We start from the raw sequence: 17517 nt of genomic DNA, 5'->3' as shown, positions 1-17517 counted from the left end.
TGTTAGCCAATTAGAAATGGATCTCCATGATGAAAAAGTAATTAATGTTATATGTTAAGTAACTGTGTGTGTATTAGATGGTTATCTTTGTGTCATATGTTTGTTCGTCCATTTGCCTGTTTGTCTGTCTGTCTGTCTATCTGTCTGTCTGTCTGTCTGTCTGTCTGTCTGTATGTATGTATGTCTATCTGTCTGTCTGTCTGTCTATTTGTCTGTCTGTCTGTCTGTTTGTTTGATACACATGTTTATAGGTGCATGTCAGCTGAATTCCATTTTATCTAATTTCAGATGTTATGTCAAGCTAATGTTACTCAACTCAGTCAACTACAACATCAGTGTACTCTAACTGAGAAAGATCGAGATTATCTCTCAACACTAACAATCAAACAAGCTACAAACATTACTACTTTATCACAACAAGTCTCATTTCTGGAACAAAATGTCACTTCACTCACTGCATCTGTTACTGCATCAGACGAGACTTTGAGGCAAACACGAGCAGCAGCAGAGCAGCAAGTAGGTCGAGACAAATGCTGCAATGATTCTACATAACAGTGAGTTTGTTTAGGCTAATGTTTGTAAGTCTAACGTCACCTTACTTTTAAATGAAAAGAAGACACTCGTTGGTCAAGTGAATGATCTGGAACAATCGGTAAGCAAGGGATTTGTGATATTACAACACACAAGTACATGCATGTATACTCACATAATGCATTCACACACACACACACACACACACACACACACACACACACACACACACACACACACACACACACACACACACACACACACACACACACACACACACACACACACACACACACGATCGTCTGATGTTCATTTTCACATGAAGGTCGACTCTCTCAACCAAACTGTCACGAACGTCACGAGTGAAATAAAAAGTTGTGCAGACCAACTCACACAACCCACAGCTCCCATTGCTACAACTTCACATGCTTCAACAACTCAACCTTCCACCACAGATGCACGAGTCACAACATCACCATCTTCAGCAATACCAACAACAACAGATTCTGTAACCACACCACCTGGCACGCTGTGTCCCACTCCAGATCCTGCACCACTTAATCGAATGAAGGAAAACAACACACGATTACAGCAACAGTTGTCGCTTGAGGCAGGCGTGGTGTCTGGCTTGAAACAGCAACTTTCACTGGAGCAAACCAAATCGCTCGGTCTCGTCACCAAAGTCAACAAACTTCAAACAAATGTGACTTTTCTTAATCGACAAATACAACGATGTGAAGTATCAAGAAACCAAGCTTTACAAGATCTAACAATCTGCTCGTGTGCAAACACGGCAACCAGTGTGCCCTCGACCGAACACAATCAACAAGTTATTATATCCACCATGCAACGAACGATCGATCGACTGACAGCAGAAAAGAGTGAGCTAAACTCTACGTATTGACTCATGCTGACAGAGAATCAGAAGGCAAAGCAAAACATCAGCAAACTGAATGAACAAATCACAACATTAATATCGGGTCAAAAGCAACAGTTGGAATCTCGACCTACAGACGACGGCCAGTCATCATACGATTGGTCGGACCTTCTGGAATCGACTCCAGGAAAGATTGTTGTTGCTGTCGGTGGTGCATTCTTTTTGCTCTTTCTTGTTTTCTTCACTGTGAGCACCTGCTTTTGTGTAAAGAAGCGTAGTGGCAGCAAGTCGGCGAGGAAGTACGACGTGCAGAGGGCAAACATGGCATTTGATTAGAGAAATAAGGGATATATGCCAGACAGCGATTATCCTCTCGATTAATTAATTAAGTGAGAAAGTTTGCTTTCTCTATTGTCTGCACAAGAGACGTGCTTGTGTGGTGCTATTGTATTGATATGCTGGATATCTACGTAGCTTGCCTCTTCATTCTATTTTTACTAGCAACTTTCAGTTTGTATTGGTCTAGATGACTGGCTGTTTCATATAACTGATTTAATTAATTGATGACAATAAATACTCAAAGTGTATTGAACGTCTCCAATCTACAATATCTGTTACTATACCTGTAAACACAGCACACAACATTTGATTTAATTAATCGTCTGCTTTGAAGATTATTGCACGTGATGATTAGTTAATCACGTGAGTAAATAGATGCGCATGCGTAGAATGTAGAAACGTCCCAGAGACTGTTCCCTTCTTTGTAGACTCAGTCATTGTCAGTCGGTGTGTATGCAGTGAGTACAGCACTATAGAAAAGGTTGGCTGTGATGTCGTCACCGTTGCGTAAATGATGCGCTTCGTTTGGCGCCAATATTTGACACGCACGCGCCTAGCCATCAGTTCCTTTCGTTTGTGAGTTATTTGTGTTTTGGAGTGTTATTGTTTGTTTGTTGTGTAGAAATGGAAAAAGAATTGTGGGAAGCGGTGAGGAGAGGTGATATCCAGTCGGTAACGCGTCTTTTTGATAGCAACGTTGATATCAATAGTCGTGATGAGTATGGGGTATGTGTTGTGAGTTATAATGTGTGTATTGGATGTTGAAATGAACTGCACGTCGTTTGATCTCAAAATAGGACACTCTTCTGATAAAAGCGTGTGAGAATAATCAGGAGGAGATTGTTGAGTCTCTACTCACTAAATCAGCAGATGTTAATGGGACTGGCAGCAGTGTGAGTTGATTGAGTGTATGAAAGTGTGATGTGTTGTGAGTTATAATGTGTGTATTGGATGTTGAAATGAACTGCACGTCGTTTGATCTCAAAATAGGACACTCTTCTGATAAAAGCGTGTGAGAATAATCAGAAGGAGATTGTTGAGTTTCTACTCACTAAATCAGCAGATGTTAATGGGACTGGCAGCAGTGTGAGTTGATTGAGTGTGTGAAAGTGTGATGTGTTGTTGATAAGATGATAGATATCAACTAGATGTAACAATGTAATCCAACAATCAACGTTTCGTTTCTTGCTCGTCAAGAGGCAGCAGTGTTGACTTGTCAGCCATTGCATGCAGAGATGAATAATCTTGTTGGTTTTTATTTCATTCAATTTGACCGTCGTCACTATCACCTAACCCTCGTTTCAATCTAAACATGATTTCATGTCCCACTGTTCTCTACTAACTATGAACATGTTTTAGTGTGAAAGGCAAACTCTCAAGTGTGATGCAGACGTTTAACAAAAGTAGTTTTATTTAATGGGTCATTGATATTAATTTATTAAATTTGTGATGGATGATGATTTTGGGTTACTGCTCGTGATCTCGTGCGTGTTGCTGTGCTGTCTTGTATAGAGAGATGACGTTAGATGGTCTGTAGAGAGGAAGGTGGGGATTAGTAATTTGATGTGGGAATGAATGGTTGGCTTGATATACATACATGTGCAGACGGCACTTTTTATTTTTATCAAGTTTGTGGCTTAAGAGAGACGATTATGTTGTGTCAATGATTTAAGTGTTTTGGTAAGACAAGGTTTTGTGTCAGTGTGGAGACGATAAGCGGAGATCAAGTTGTGAGATGAGGAAATAGGATTTTTATATTTTAATTGAGATGTTAGACGTTGTACTTGTACGACTGCTTTCTAATTGATGTTGAGCAGTGAGCTTTGACAAATGTTGTGACAAATTTGCAAGGAATGACGTTTGACATACACAAATTTAAAATTGCAGACGAGCAAGGAAGGTGGAGATAGGCAACATGTCTAAATAGGTTTGCAGTAATTAATTGTTTTGGTTGGTGAGTTTTGGTTTAGCATGGAGGGGATGGTGGAATAATGATTATAATAATACATTCTTGTGTGTGCAGTGTGGGTGGACACCTTTGATAATGGCAGCAATGAATGGGATGTACGACATCATTGATATTTTATTGAAGACCAAAGATATTAATGTGATGAAGAGAGATCATGTGAGTTTGAGTATTGAGAGGTTGAGTTGATATTGTGGTGTCTGTTGTGCATGTATTAAACATATTTGTGAGTGTAATGCATTGATTTTGCTATTGTTTGTGTTTGTGTGTTGATCATTCTATTGAATGTCTCATTGTGTGTGTTGAATGGAATGTCTGTTGCTTTAATATATTTTAACATAAACACTCTCTCACTATCTTATCAGTTTCTTGTTTACTCAGTGGGGAATGACAGCCATCCATCATGCTGCAAGAAATAGTCACATGACCATTGTAGAGCGACTTGTGTCTTGTTCTGTTCCTGTTGATATCAATGATAATTATGGTCGTACACCACTGTGGTGGGCTGCCCATTATTGTCATGTGCGTTGTGTTGATTTTCTCCTAAAACATGGAGCGAGTCCCCAACATGAGAGGTGATGCATTCAATATCCTTCAGTCAATAATATTACTAACGTGATGTCATTGTGGGATAGTAAGTTGGGAGGATCACCACTGGAGATTGCCAAGCGACGTGGTCACAGTGATGTGGTTGAGATGATGGAAGAAGCCATAAGATGTAAGTGAAAGAAACAATTAATTTTTTGTTTACTTTTCTCTAATTTGTTTTTCATGTTTAAATTATTTTCTAATGTTCTGTTTTTGCATCCATTTGTCTGTCTCTTTGTGTTTTGTCTGTCTGTCTGTCCATCTATTCATTTGTATGACAGTGAGTTTGTGAATTTAACTGTAATTGAATTGTATGTGATGCAAGGAGGTGATATGAAAGTGTTGTATTGCTTTAGAAATATAATTTTCTGTGTTGACTTTCACAAGTCACACATTTTAATGTGAAGATGTTAAATGATGTGTCCATACATACATATGTATGTTTGTAATGTGTTTGTCATTTTTACAGCAAAGACACCGAAGAGAGAGAAGCTCGTAGCTACAGTGGGGAAACATAAATACAAGTGAAGGTTACGTTACTGTATTACATTATTTGGTGTTGCAGGTGACGTTACTGAAAAGACAGTTGGCAGAGAAAAACGTGCAATTACAATCAAAGAGCAAAGAAGTGGCAGAGAAAGACGTGCAATTACAATCACAGAACAGGAAGGTGGCATCTTTGGAAGCACGATTGGCAAGAATCAGAGACGTAGCTAATGTTGAGAGTGATGAGGTTTGTTCAGTTAGATGGCATTCGTGTTAATGATGATTATCATTGATGTACCGATAGTTGTATACATGTCAGTCAAAGTTGCTGCATTCTGTTCATACCCACTGGCACGTCAATTTAGTAATAATAAATTAGAATTAACATTATTGATATCACCACTCACCCAAGTGATAATAATTAATTAATTAATTTTTATTATATTTATTTTCACAGACGAGGAAGGTGGCATCTTTGGAAGCACGATTGGCAACAATCAGAGACGTAGCTAATGTTGAGAGTGATGAGGTTTGTTCAGTTAGATGGCATTCGTGTTAATGATGATTATCATTGATGTACAGATAGTTATATACATGTCAGTCAAAGTTGCTGCATTCTGTTCATACCCAATGGCACGTCAATTTAGTAATAATAAATTAGAATTAAAATAATTGATATCACCACTCACCCAAGTGATAATAATTAATGAATTAATTTTTATTATATTTATTTTATATATTAATTATTAGTTAATTGTTATTAGTGATCAATAAAATGTTGTAGATGACTGATTGATCTCTTTGCATTTTCAGGTTGTGGAAGATGATGTGACAGCAGCCAGAGTTGAATCTACTGCTAGCTCGTTTGCTCAGTCAACAGGTACATACTGATTCTTAGTTTCACATGCTAGAATTACTGGATAAGTGGGTGCATTATTGTGTGTGTGTGTGTGTGTGTGTGTGTGTGTGTGTGTGTGTGTGTGTGTGTGTGTGTGTGTGTGTGTGTGTGTGTGTGTGTGTGTGTGTGTGTGTGTGTGTGTGTGTGTGTGTGTGTGTGTGTGTGTGTGTGTGTGTGTGTGTGTGTGTGTGTGTGTGTGTGTGTGTGTGTGTATTTGTGTGTTGCATAATGGCTGCATGTTTGTCAGTCTCTTGATCTTCCAGTCTCTCTGTTGTTTTGCTTCATTTTCCTGTTTAGTCTGCTGATCACTTTATACCCCCCCCCAAGACCCGGATTCCCGTGCTAAGGGTATAGTAATGGTTGGATGACTGATTGACCATATTTATACTCAATTAGTGCAGTTTAAATGAAGGTATTCCGACCAATAGACGAACTTGATGTCATCATGAGGGTCCACCTTTCTTTGTTTGGTAGCTGCTAACTAGCCTAGATGCTAGTCCATCTTCGCCTTACGTACATTGTGGAGTAACGCGCGCGTCATTAATCATAGTGTCACATGACCGGAAACGAAGTTGCTACCGTAAGGCCTAGAAATACATTATGCATAAGTACACTTACGTGACTCATTGCCCTAGGCCCGGATTTCCAGGCTAAGGGTGTAGTATTCGTTCGATGACTGAGCGACCGATCGACCGTATATATAGTTGGTTAGCACAGATGCAAAAGAAGCTATCCCGACCAATAGACGAGAAGTGGTGTCATTATCGACCAATAGACGAACGTGATGTCATCATGAGGCTCCACCTCTCTTTCTTTGGTAGCTGCTAACGAGAATTCGACCATCGGGCGTCCTTCCTGTACATGGTGTTTAGTCCTTTGCTTTAAGATTTTAGCAATAGAAACAACGCCTATAGTTTACATTTGTACGTGTATGTTTCCCCAACAACAACCAGGAGCGAGGGTGTGCAGCTGTACCTGACTTCTAACATTTTGCTTGTTCCTCAGTGTTTCTGCATAGTGGTTCTGCAGTCTGCCAGCTTGAATTTTTGGTGTGCTTGGCTGAGCGGCCGTGGTGTTGTTGCAAAGATGACTAAAACTTTTAGTGTCGTCTTCAACAGAAATTTGGCGTTTGACGGGAATTTGCAAAGGGGAACGTGCATTGTCCATGACAGCGTCTGTTTGTCGGACTAAGCGGCTCGGCTGACCTGTAAGTACGCTAGTGCGTCTCTATTCATTTTTGTTTTACGGTATCCAAAGTCAGAGCGAACAGACGCCTAATTAATCTACATGTGCATGTGCAAGTTTTCCCACATTGATGATTTGTTTTGGCTCTGGGGTCACCTCATTACAACAACCAAAATTGCGGTTAGACAGATAGCTGTGTAAATACGGTACAGTGTACAGTAGGCGACGTCTAGCTAGAGAAGCTGCACAAAGAACGAGACTTTTACATTCGTGTTAGCTGGAAAATTGGTGTAACATGTTTCCCACCAGCAAACAGCACAATGGTCACGCCCGTTACTTCATCACGTAAGGCGAAGATTGCCAGCCGGCTTAGGGTCGAGGCTGTCTGACTTGTAACATTTGGCTTGTTCCAGCACTTCGAAACAACTACATTTGTAACATGCATGTTTTCCCCCATTACGAAAACTAGCAGACGTCTAGAGAAGCTGCACAAACAACCAGACGTCTAGACAAGCTATACAAACAAACAGATGCCTAGAGAAGCTGCAGAAACAACCAGACGTCTACATTCTTGTGAGCTGGAAAATCGGTGGTGAGCTGCTAATTTTGCTCTACATTTGTAACTTGCCCACCAACAAACAGAACAATGATCACGCGCATTACTTTGTCACGTAAGGCACGCTGAGGCTACCCAACTTGTAACATTTGGCTTGTTCCAGCACTTCAAAACAACCTGATCTACATTTGAAACGTGCATGTTTTCCCCCATTACGACAACAACCAGATGTCTAGAGAAGCTGCTCAAACAACCAGACGTCTAGATTGTTGTGAGCTGGAAAATCGATGGCGAGCTGTTTCTTTTGTTGTACGTAAGGGTGTAGCATTTAGAAACAACGCCTAATGTAGCTACATTTGTAACATTTATGTTTTTCCCACATCTAATTTTGTTTTGGCTCTGGGGTTCCTATGCCATGCCTAAAACCACCCCTAGTGGCTCATTACGACTTCAAAAGCTGCACAAACAATCAGACGCCTAGAGAAGTTGCTCAAAGAACTAAGCGTCTAGAGAGCGAAGGTTGTAACATTATGCTTGTTTCATCAATAGTGTCATCTTCTGAAAGCTCAAAGCATTGTAGGTGCATGAAATCGTGGTTTGTTCACTGAAAATCAGGGCTGCTTCTTTTGTACCTATCTAATTAGCTAACCGAAATCTGGTTTTCGTATTTGCTCTATACTTTCACTGTGCGTGGCGTTTAATTGGTATTGTTTAAACCATTCTGTGATAGCGTGACTAATTCAAGGTGCATACCAGCCGAGGGTTTGCACTTCTAGTGCTTCTTCATTATCCAATTAATCAATAAGCTTTTTTAATTACTTTAATGAAGTAAGCTTCTCCTGGTTCGTCATCATCACATTCTCTCATTCCGTTTTAAAGCAACCTAGGAAAAATGTTTTCAGCTGCGTAGTCTCGCGTGGCCAGATGTTTGTGCGGGGGGGGGGGGGGGGACGAGAAGTACATCTGGACACAGTGGCCGGGTTTTTGTTGGCGACGCCAGAATCTTGGCGTGACCAACACGTTGCAGAATCGCAATTATGGGCGTAGCTTAACTAACACGTCCGGGACTTCATGGCTTCGATTGCTAAAATGTCGTATGATGAAGAGTCGATTTCACTTGCCATTCTGTTTGCAACTAAGTCTATGGGGTACCTCGAGCTTCGACCTTTACAGGAACAGGTAGTGAAGCACTTTGTGGGAGGTAGAGACGTTTTTGTGTCCTTTCCTACTGGTGGTGGCAAGTTGCTGTGGTACACTATCCTACCACTTGTAGACATGTAGTCTGCACCTGTGCATGCGCCACTCTTTGGATTGTAGAGCCTACTAGAGGTCCTGAGAGGACATCTAGTCACAGAATCTTTGGAGGCACAGGTAAAATTACACTCGCAAGGCTGCACCAGTCCTGTCTGCACGCATACACGTATGTTTTCGTTCATTTTTCTCGTGCTTGGATCGATGGGATCTCACACACCATTTCTTATGCGTCCACCATTCTATTGCTAATTAACTAACTGACTTTACAGGCACCGCCTAGCAATAATCATTAAGTTAATTTAATTACATACATATTGTCACAACAACCAATCGCAAGTCACGTGACGTAATGTGTCTAGGCTAACTTTGTTTCCAGTCATGTGAACCCTACGCAAAATCACACGCGTTACTCCACAGCGTCGTCCAGGGCTAGCTGCTAACGAGAATTCCGCCATCGGGCGCCCGTCCTGTACATGGTGTTTAGTCAATTGCTTTAGAGTTTAGCACATAGAACAACGCCTATAGTCTACATTTGCACGTGTATGTGTCCCCACCAACAACCAGGCGTCTAGGGAGCAAAGGTGTAGCTGTACCTGACTTGTAACAGTTTGCTTGTTCCACAGTGTTTCTGCATAGTGGTTTTGCAGTCTTACAGCTTGAATGTTTGGTGTGAGTGACTGAGCGGCCGCGGTGTTGTTGCAAAAATCAATTAGTGTCGTCTTCAACAGAAATTTGGGAATTTGCGAAGGGGAACGTGCATTGTCCATGACAGCGTCTGTTGGTTGGACGAAGCGGCTCGGCTGACCTGTCAGTACGCTGGTCCGTTCCAGGATTAGAGTCAGTTTTGGGAACGTGGACTGCTGACGCGTCACCCTAGCACAAACTGAGGTCATACGGGTATCATTGGAAAGCTCTATGTCTGCTTTATTTAATTACGGACGCCATGCATTACACCGGAGATAAGCAGAGCTATGTGATGCTTCCTGTAAAATAATGAGATAAAAGGTGGAGTCTTGTCAATCATGTGCAGTACTGTTCTAATTGCATACCTACTGTAATTAGATTGGTACGCTGTCCTAAATAGAATGAGTTTGAGAATGTTATCAACACGCCAGCTACAGCCACTCTCATCGGCTTTGTTTTTCTAGTTTACTGGTAAGGTATTCCAACAGTGGTAATGAGACACCACAAGTGATTGATACAACAATAGGACATGGTACATTTTAGGGTGTTAGGTATCCTAAGCCACTCCCCAAAGCCACAACTGACTTTAAGGCACCGTTGCACCCATGGGCGTGCCCTGAGAAACCCTGGACCAGACTACACTTGGACTTTGCAGTCTCATTTATGGGGAGACAATTCTTGGTAGTGGTGGATGCTTTCACCAAGTGGCTGGAGGTGGAGGTTTTACCGTCCATTATGGCGTTATCCACCATCAAAAGTATGCAGCGCATATTTGCAACACATGGGATCCCAGAGATGTGCGTAAGCGAAAGCAAACCCGCGTTTGTAAGCAAGGAGTTCAAGCAATTTATGGAAGGAAACGGGATCACCCACATAATGTCGGCACCCTATCATCCATCCACGAATGGTCAGGCAGAACGGGCCGTCGAGACAGTCAAAAGCACATTGAGGAAAATGAGCAAGGAATACGGATCATTGGAAAGTAAAGTGGATCGCTTTTTATTTCAGTACCGGTTAACACCACATACAACCACGGGAGAACCACCTGCAGTACTGCTGATGGGTCGACTGCAGATTGGACATACTACGACCAGATATAGGGGAGCGGACCCGGCAGAGACAGGAACAACAACATTACCAACACGACCGAACCAGCAGGGAATGTAACTTGGGCATAGGACAGCCGGTGTTCTTGAAAACTTTTGGCACGGGGGAGTCATGGGTGACGGGGACGGTAGAGGAACAAACCGGGCCAGTGTCCTACACAGTACGTCTGCCCGATGGCCACATAGTGAGAAGACACTTAGATCACCTTTGAAACTGGGCATCACAGGACAAAGCAGGGGGAGAGAGTGAAGCCCTGTCCACACTAGACCAGAATCAATCGTAATCCGATTGGGATAGCGAGCGTCCACACTGCACTTTGAAAACGCTACCTCGCCTCATTTTCGATATCACGTGACTGATGACCGATGTGTATGTGTGGCTTCTTTGCTTGTGGAAAGCGTTGATACAGCGACGTAATGTGAGCGAGAACAAAGACGAGTGAGGAGTGTTAGATGTTCCAACTACACGCGTAGTGTACATGGAGGTAACGTCCACTGTTTCTAATTGGATTCAACCAATCACGATTGGATTGCAATCGAAACCACCTCGTGATGTGGATTGGATTTATTGCGGTCGGATTGCGATTCCGTTACAAGTGTGGACATTGTTGCGATCCAGTTGCCAGTGTGGACAGGCCTTGAGACTCTAGTCGACAGGACACAACAGCATACAAGCCAAAGACAAGAACCGGGGCAGGAAAACATAGACATGCAGGAAGCGGAAAGGACCGAACGCAGTGAGTCACGTCAAAGCGGAACTGGTGGTGAGCAAGGGACAACCCAGCAGGAGTCACCCCCTAAAGCCGGTGATGAACAGTGCCCTGCCAGGGCGGAGATCCACAGGGAGATAGAGATAGATAGAGATAGGGGATTCTGGAGAGATTACCCCAGTCCGGAGATCACATTGAGAGCAGAGAGCTCCCAAGAAACTAGACTTGTAGTTGCGGGTTTGAACTAAAGTAGAAGGGTTACATATAGCTTTAGGGGGGCGGATGTAGTAGATTGATACGGGCCTTAGAGGCCCGCCCCGCGTGTAGTGTGCAGTTGCGCGTTAGTGTGCTGGCAGGAGTTGCCTGGTAATACAATAACGGTGAAAACACAACAGCTTGATGCGAGTGCAATATAGGGGAGAACCGTGATGAATTGTGTTAATGCTGACTGCAGACGTTTTGTAAATGCCCGATGAGCATGAAGAGCCTTTGACTCGTCTCTGTATCAAAAAAATTAGCTAGATATGGCCGTCCACAAACGAATGAATGAATCTACAGGTGCTAAACTGAGAACATTTATAGCCCTCCCTCATCTAGAACGTCTTGAACATTGCCATCGTTCGAACTAATACGGCGGTAGTATATAGCCTCGCGTAGCCAGACCCTACAGACGCATCATACACACTTCCCCTTGACATCTAGAACACGGCTTTTTGTGATCGTAGTTGTCTATTCTGCATCCATATTGACCATACAAGCATCATAGGAGTCATTTCAAGATCTAATTGTCTCTCCAAATACTTCTTTTGTTTGATACAGAGACGAGTCAAAAGACTTTCCGGGCTCGGTGGGCATTTAGTAGACGTCTGCAGTCAACATTAACACAATTCTTCGCCTATATTGCACTCACATCAAGCAAATTGGCTGTCTGATATTAGAGAACAAGACCCACCCCTCTTCTTGAGCTTCTTGAAGAGCAACGTGCAAAGTTGCTGATCTGTTGTTATCACTGCGAGTAGAAGAGACATGTACCTATTATTTCAAGGTGCAGACAGTGAACTGTGGTACCATCGAAAGCAAAAACCGGCGGCTGTCCGATATTTGATGGGCATGTCCGATGTGTGTGAAAAGCAGCGGAAGTTCACCATAAACAGCAATATGCCAAGTGATCAAGCTGAATCTAGCACGTTGTGTTACTACTCTCTGTACATTCATGCCTTAGATACAAGAAATCTTTGTCTGGTTTCCGTATGCCAGTGTCCGATATTGGGGAGTGCCCGATAATTGGTTTATGACTCTAGTATTAAAAGCTGGTTAAAGTGCCCTGTCCACTGCTGTGTCCTTTAGAAAGGCAATAGGAAGTGATGTTGTATTGTATTTTGGTAGTGTACTTTACTTCAAGCAACTTGTTGGTTCATTAACAAGTATGTTTGCTAATTTCAGTGTTGTGTTACAGAGATGGAACAAGTGAAGCCGATTGCAACACTGGAGACAACTGTTGGTCCTAAAGGTGGATGCTACAGCTCAGGCAGCTTGTCTATTTCTGTTCCTGATGGTGCTGTGAGTGAAGCAGTCAACATAAAAATTCATATGTTTGTTGACGAAAGACTAATACCGCCATCTACTAAAGCCAATGATGGATACATTCTAAGTCCTCTGTATGTCTTTGAACCTCATGGATTAACATTTTCCAAACACGTGCAAGTGCATTTTCCTCCTCCAGTTGATTCTAAAGGATGGCATTTGTCACTGATGAGAGCCACGTGTGATACTTCTACTTCATCTCAATTGTGGGATCCGCAAACCGTACTGACATATGATTCTGATTTGGACAAAGTGAATGTGAAAGACCCAGACTGTACGTATGACCTTACCAGTGGGACTTTGAGTGTAAAACACTTCTGTTGGCACTGGTGGTTTGGAAAACCTGTTGATGTGTTTCTGGCTACAAAAACTATGATGTTTTCTGTGTTTGGACATCGAGAAAGACCTTCACTGAATATTTGGAATCTCACTATTCATTGCCATGATAATTGTCACGAGGTTATTGAGGTATGTTGATAGGTTATTTTAATAGCAGTCGATCGTATCATAAAGTTTTGGGTTGTTGTGTTAGCGGATGGAATGTAAAGAAAAGAGTTTATCGCCAAAGCGTTCTTTCTTGTGTTCAAATGAAGAAATGAAAATGAAGTTTGAAGGCGACATTGAGTTTAGTATCACACGTGGTGATTGGGAGGCTACATCACAGCTACAGGTAATAGTGTATTCTTTAATAGTGTATTCTTTAATAGTGTATTTGTGATTGTATGCATGTTATTCAGACTGTGGCTGCTGCTGAGTTTTGGCACAAATGGATATGTTTGGACAAGAAATTTCGATTAACTGTGGAGTTTGAACATGATGATGAGCATCGTTCAAACAAGTGTATTGTGGATGTCACACAGGGAGATAAAACAATTGCTTTAGAAATGACTCCTCCTCTTGTTCAGGACATCCAGCATGACAGAGTGAGTGGGAAGTCATCTTGATCAACTAAACATTTTGTTTCTATTTAGTTTTTGGTCTCTGTCTGTAGGTATCAGAGACAGATGATTCAGCGGCACGTCCATCTGTGCTCACAGGTAAAACAGATATGGTTGATAATTATTAGCAATAATTAATGGATATTAATAGATTTGTAACAAAATGATGTTGAAAAATTATTGTATTTATTATGTTGAATACTTCTGTGTGTGTGTGTGTGTGTGTGTGTGTGTGTGTGTGTGTGTGTGTGTGTGTGTGTGGTGCAATGGCTGAGTTGGTTAGAGAGTCATCTTATGGAGTGTTTACATCCGGGACCTTGAGGGTTGCAGGTTCAAGTCACCGTGATTGCAAGCTATGGCATAATGTCCTTGGGCAAGAAACTTACACACAATTGCCTCTCTCGACTCAGGAGTATAAATGAGTACCTGGTCATTGACAGGGGTGGCAAAGGCCTCCGGCTGTGACAACGTCTATCAGCCACTGGGGTCGGGGTGCGGCTTTGGGTGCCCACACCACAGTTGGCGTCGCAGTCAGTACTCCTGCGAGTACCTGGCCAGGCTCCAGGAGATTGCTTAGCATGGCCCATAGCTCCTGCGTAGTGTACAGGAACCCAGCTGGAGGCATTACCGTTTAACGGCAGCTCATTATCCATTTGCCATTGTGTGTGTGTGTGTGTGTGTGTGTGTGTGTGTGTGTGTGTGTGTGTGTGTGTGTGTGTATGTTGCATTATGGGTGTGTGTCTGTCAGTCTCTTGTGTTGATTTGCGTCATTTTCCTGGTTAGTCTGCTGATCACTTTATTGTACAAGTTCGTATTCCATTGTAAGGAATGATGTTTGTGTCTTACACTAGAGGATGATCATAGACGTGATTCGTATTCTCGTCGAGTTCTGCAGGCAATTCAAGGAGTTGGCTCTACCAGATGGTATCCACTTGGTCGTGATTGTGGAGAAACACCTGATCAGCTGAACAAATTCACTGTTCTGGTTAACGATTACGATAAAGTTCAAGCTTTATTTGATGTGTTGGCACAGAAAGTAGGAGAGAAACGAGCAGCAGACAAACTGCTGGACGCGTGCAAAACCATTCAACATCCAATATTTGCAGCAGTAAAAGAAGCGATGGACAGAATGTAATTTGGGAAGATGAAGAAACAAGGGAATGTGTTTTTGTATTTCATATTAATAGTGTTGTCGTAGTTAAATGTCCTCAATTGTGATTTGTTGTCATTTTTAATCCGAACGTAGCAGTCTAGTGATTGTGTAGAAAAGTGAAGACATCAAATGCATTTGTATCCATCCTTCTGGTCAATACTTATAAGTTACCGTACATATCAATACATCAGGTGTGTGTGTGTGTGTGTGTGTGTGTGTGTGTGTGTGTGTGTGTGTGTGTGTGTGTGTGTGTGTGTGTGTGTATTGAAACTTAGACACCATGGTCAATTACAATGATGCACCAGTATGAAACTTTTCTTGACTCGAAAACTCGTGTGAACCGAGTGGCCGCCAATAGAATTCAGATATCCAGAAAAGATAGTGGTAGATGTACATGTTTGTGTTGTAAAACATGTGATCATGACGTATTTCTAACATAAAAGAGCCTGCACGTCTCGTTAGTTTGATGACATTACTACAACAGTTCCAGATAGTACCACACTGTCTCTCACTTGTCACTAAAATGTACAACAATTCCTTTCACTTAGGCTTCGTCTCCATGTCGGTCACATGACGAATAATAATAGTGTCTCTTGGAGGACTCCTAACACACAACAAAATGAAAGCAAAACAAAGTTGGTAACGAACACGGCGACTGACTCTTTCTCTCCTTCTTCTAGCATGTAGGATGATGCTATGGCCAGTAATGAGCCATCACAATTGAATGAGAGAGAAGCGATTGTTGTTGGGTAACGATGAAACTAGAAAGAGAGAGAGAGACAAGTGAGTGGCAGTGAGTAAACAAAAAATCAAGGAACGCACCTGAGCTAATCTTTTTCTGTTGAATGCATCCCACACATTGACAAAACCATCACACCCTCCAGTAGCAAACGTGTTATGACTAAAAAATTAATTAAATTTTATATAATTTAATATATAAAATATATATTTATTTATAATTTTAATAGTTACTTACATCAAGTGGAATGAAATGGCTGTGACAGGGTAAATGGTCTCCTTGCCGTTCTCCTTGATTCTGTGACATTTGAATGCATATTTGGTTTTCTGGGCGTCTGGACTGGGATCGAAGAATTCGACTGCGACACGACCTTCAATCGAACTCAAAACATAGCCTAACAAACATACACACAAGATTGGCTGTTGATATGCATGCATTGTAATATATGGTACAACTATGTGTGTGGACCTTGGCCATTAGGAAAGCACCTAATTGAACGAGTTTGGTATTTTAGAGTCGACTCCCTTCGCCATAAAGGCTGACTCTGTGTATCACAAATATCATCATATAATTAGTATTTACAACATGCAAACACCAGTGTCCGACTGCAGGAACGGAGAGCAGGTCCGGTAATTTGCAAGTCGGGCGGTTTGCAAGTGTCTATGTTGTCTTCTTTCTCTCTACTTATCTGCCTAGCTGTCTGTCTGTTGCTAGTCTGTCAACGTCAAACATTACAGCCACCATCTTACAGTGTTCCTAAGATCCCAGATCAACACATGCCTTCCTTTCTACAATCAAACAAAATCAACTTAATTAACAGCCAACTGCTGGTCTATCACAAACGACAACTCACAGAGCCAACAATCAGTTTCTCTTGACTAACATCCATCGTATAAACCTATAATCACAAAATGAAAAAAAAATTGAATGTATAGATGGTACACAGAGGGTCGGACCTTTTCCTGTTGATCAAGAGTGCCTGCAACACCTCGATTGTTTCTTACATCCCACAATTTAACAGTCTTATCCCAACTCCCTGTACACACTAATCCTACACACGACACTTATAGATGCCTGTCGTATGTGGCTATGTCAACGTGTTTGTCAAGCACTGACCAAGAGCTGGACAATGGTTCACGCATCGAATCGCGTCGTGGTGCGCCCCGAGCACCGTGTCCGAACTCGCGTTGAAATCAAACCTAAACGGAAGCCAAACTAAAAACACGAAAAATGAACATGAGGTCACGTGACCTACATCTTAACAAACTTGTCGAGCCCTCCGCTGAATCCGTGCACTTCGTCGGAGAAGCAGCAGTCGAGAACGGCTGCGGCGTGGTGGTACTGCACTCTCAGCACGTTGCTGTTGACATCATACAAGCGGACGCTCTAGGAAACGCGCCAATTTCTCCACAATCCTAATGAAAACGAATCGAATGCACGAACCTTGTCCCACGACGATGCAAGAAGAAAACCAGTCGACGTAGGACCAAATCTCACCGTAGAGATTCCGTCAGTAGGAAGAGTCGACAGTTCAAACTCATTCGGACCCTCCATGTTCAAGGATATCGTAACGCACGCTAGTTGGACTAAATGCGAACGTTCAGTCGGCACGCGTACACCGAAGGTCTGGCCACGCGAGACTACCTTTTTTTCTTTGTGTTTTTTTTGTATGTTTAGGTATGGAAACACTTTACTGGTAATAGGTATAATTAAAATAATTAAAATCTAGATAATTATTAATTTGCAATTACTTGTCTATTTTTTTCTCAATCATTCGGGATTTATATACTTAGATATACCCATCACTGAGAGTACGTACACTCAAAACTAAAACGAAACATCAAAAAGTTCATGGTCATTACTGTCCACAGCTAGTCTACCTAGCAACATCTTGGCATTGTAATTTAAGAGACAGCTGTCCAT

The 17517-nt window shown here is 42.0% G+C and overlaps 2 protein-coding genes across 3 annotated transcripts; one reads left to right on the top strand and one right to left on the bottom strand.

Annotated features, from left to right (window-relative positions):
- Positions 1 to 2127: 2127 nt before the first annotated feature.
- LOC134191386 (ankyrin-1-like) lies at positions 2128 to 14985 on the top strand. 2 transcript variants are annotated; one of them, XM_062659999.1, is made up of 16 exons: positions 2128 to 2228; positions 2370 to 2473; positions 2545 to 2640; positions 2738 to 2833; positions 3771 to 3872; positions 4095 to 4288; positions 4349 to 4431; positions 4771 to 4805; positions 4867 to 5034; positions 5245 to 5316; positions 5601 to 5667; positions 12637 to 13232; positions 13297 to 13434; positions 13502 to 13687; positions 13756 to 13801; positions 14554 to 14985. In XM_062659999.1, exons 2-16 carry the CDS (start codon positions 2372 to 2374, stop codon positions 14835 to 14837), a joined length of 2265 nt encoding a protein of 754 aa, XP_062515983.1. In that variant the 5' UTR covers positions 2128 to 2228; positions 2370 to 2371; the 3' UTR covers positions 14838 to 14985. The 2 variants fall into 2 exon arrangements, with proteins under 2 accessions (XP_062515983.1, XP_062515984.1); XM_062660000.1 differs by lacking the exon at positions 5245 to 5316.
- A 201-nt stretch (positions 14986 to 15186) lies between these two features.
- On the bottom strand, positions 15187 to 17169 carry LOC134190702 (mitotic checkpoint protein BUB3-like). The gene is made up of 11 exons (XM_062659184.1): positions 17038 to 17169; positions 16850 to 16980; positions 16711 to 16793; positions 16551 to 16645; positions 16448 to 16492; positions 16344 to 16382; positions 16063 to 16138; positions 15832 to 15988; positions 15678 to 15756; positions 15516 to 15616; positions 15187 to 15459 (listed from the first exon to the last, which is right to left on the bottom strand). The coding sequence occupies exons 1-11, from the start codon at positions 17146 to 17148 to the stop codon at positions 15396 to 15398; spliced, it is 981 nt and encodes a 326-aa protein (XP_062515168.1). The 5' UTR covers positions 17149 to 17169; the 3' UTR covers positions 15187 to 15395.
- Positions 17170 to 17517: the final 348 nt, after the last annotated feature.

This window comes from Corticium candelabrum, chromosome 15 (genome assembly GCF_963422355.1).
Source record: "Corticium candelabrum chromosome 15, ooCorCand1.1, whole genome shotgun sequence".
In the NCBI taxonomy this organism is placed as follows: Eukaryota; Metazoa; Porifera; class Homoscleromorpha; order Homosclerophorida; family Plakinidae; genus Corticium; species Corticium candelabrum.
Note: the sequence above shows the minus strand (reverse complement) of the source record. Positions and strands in the feature narration are given on the sequence as shown.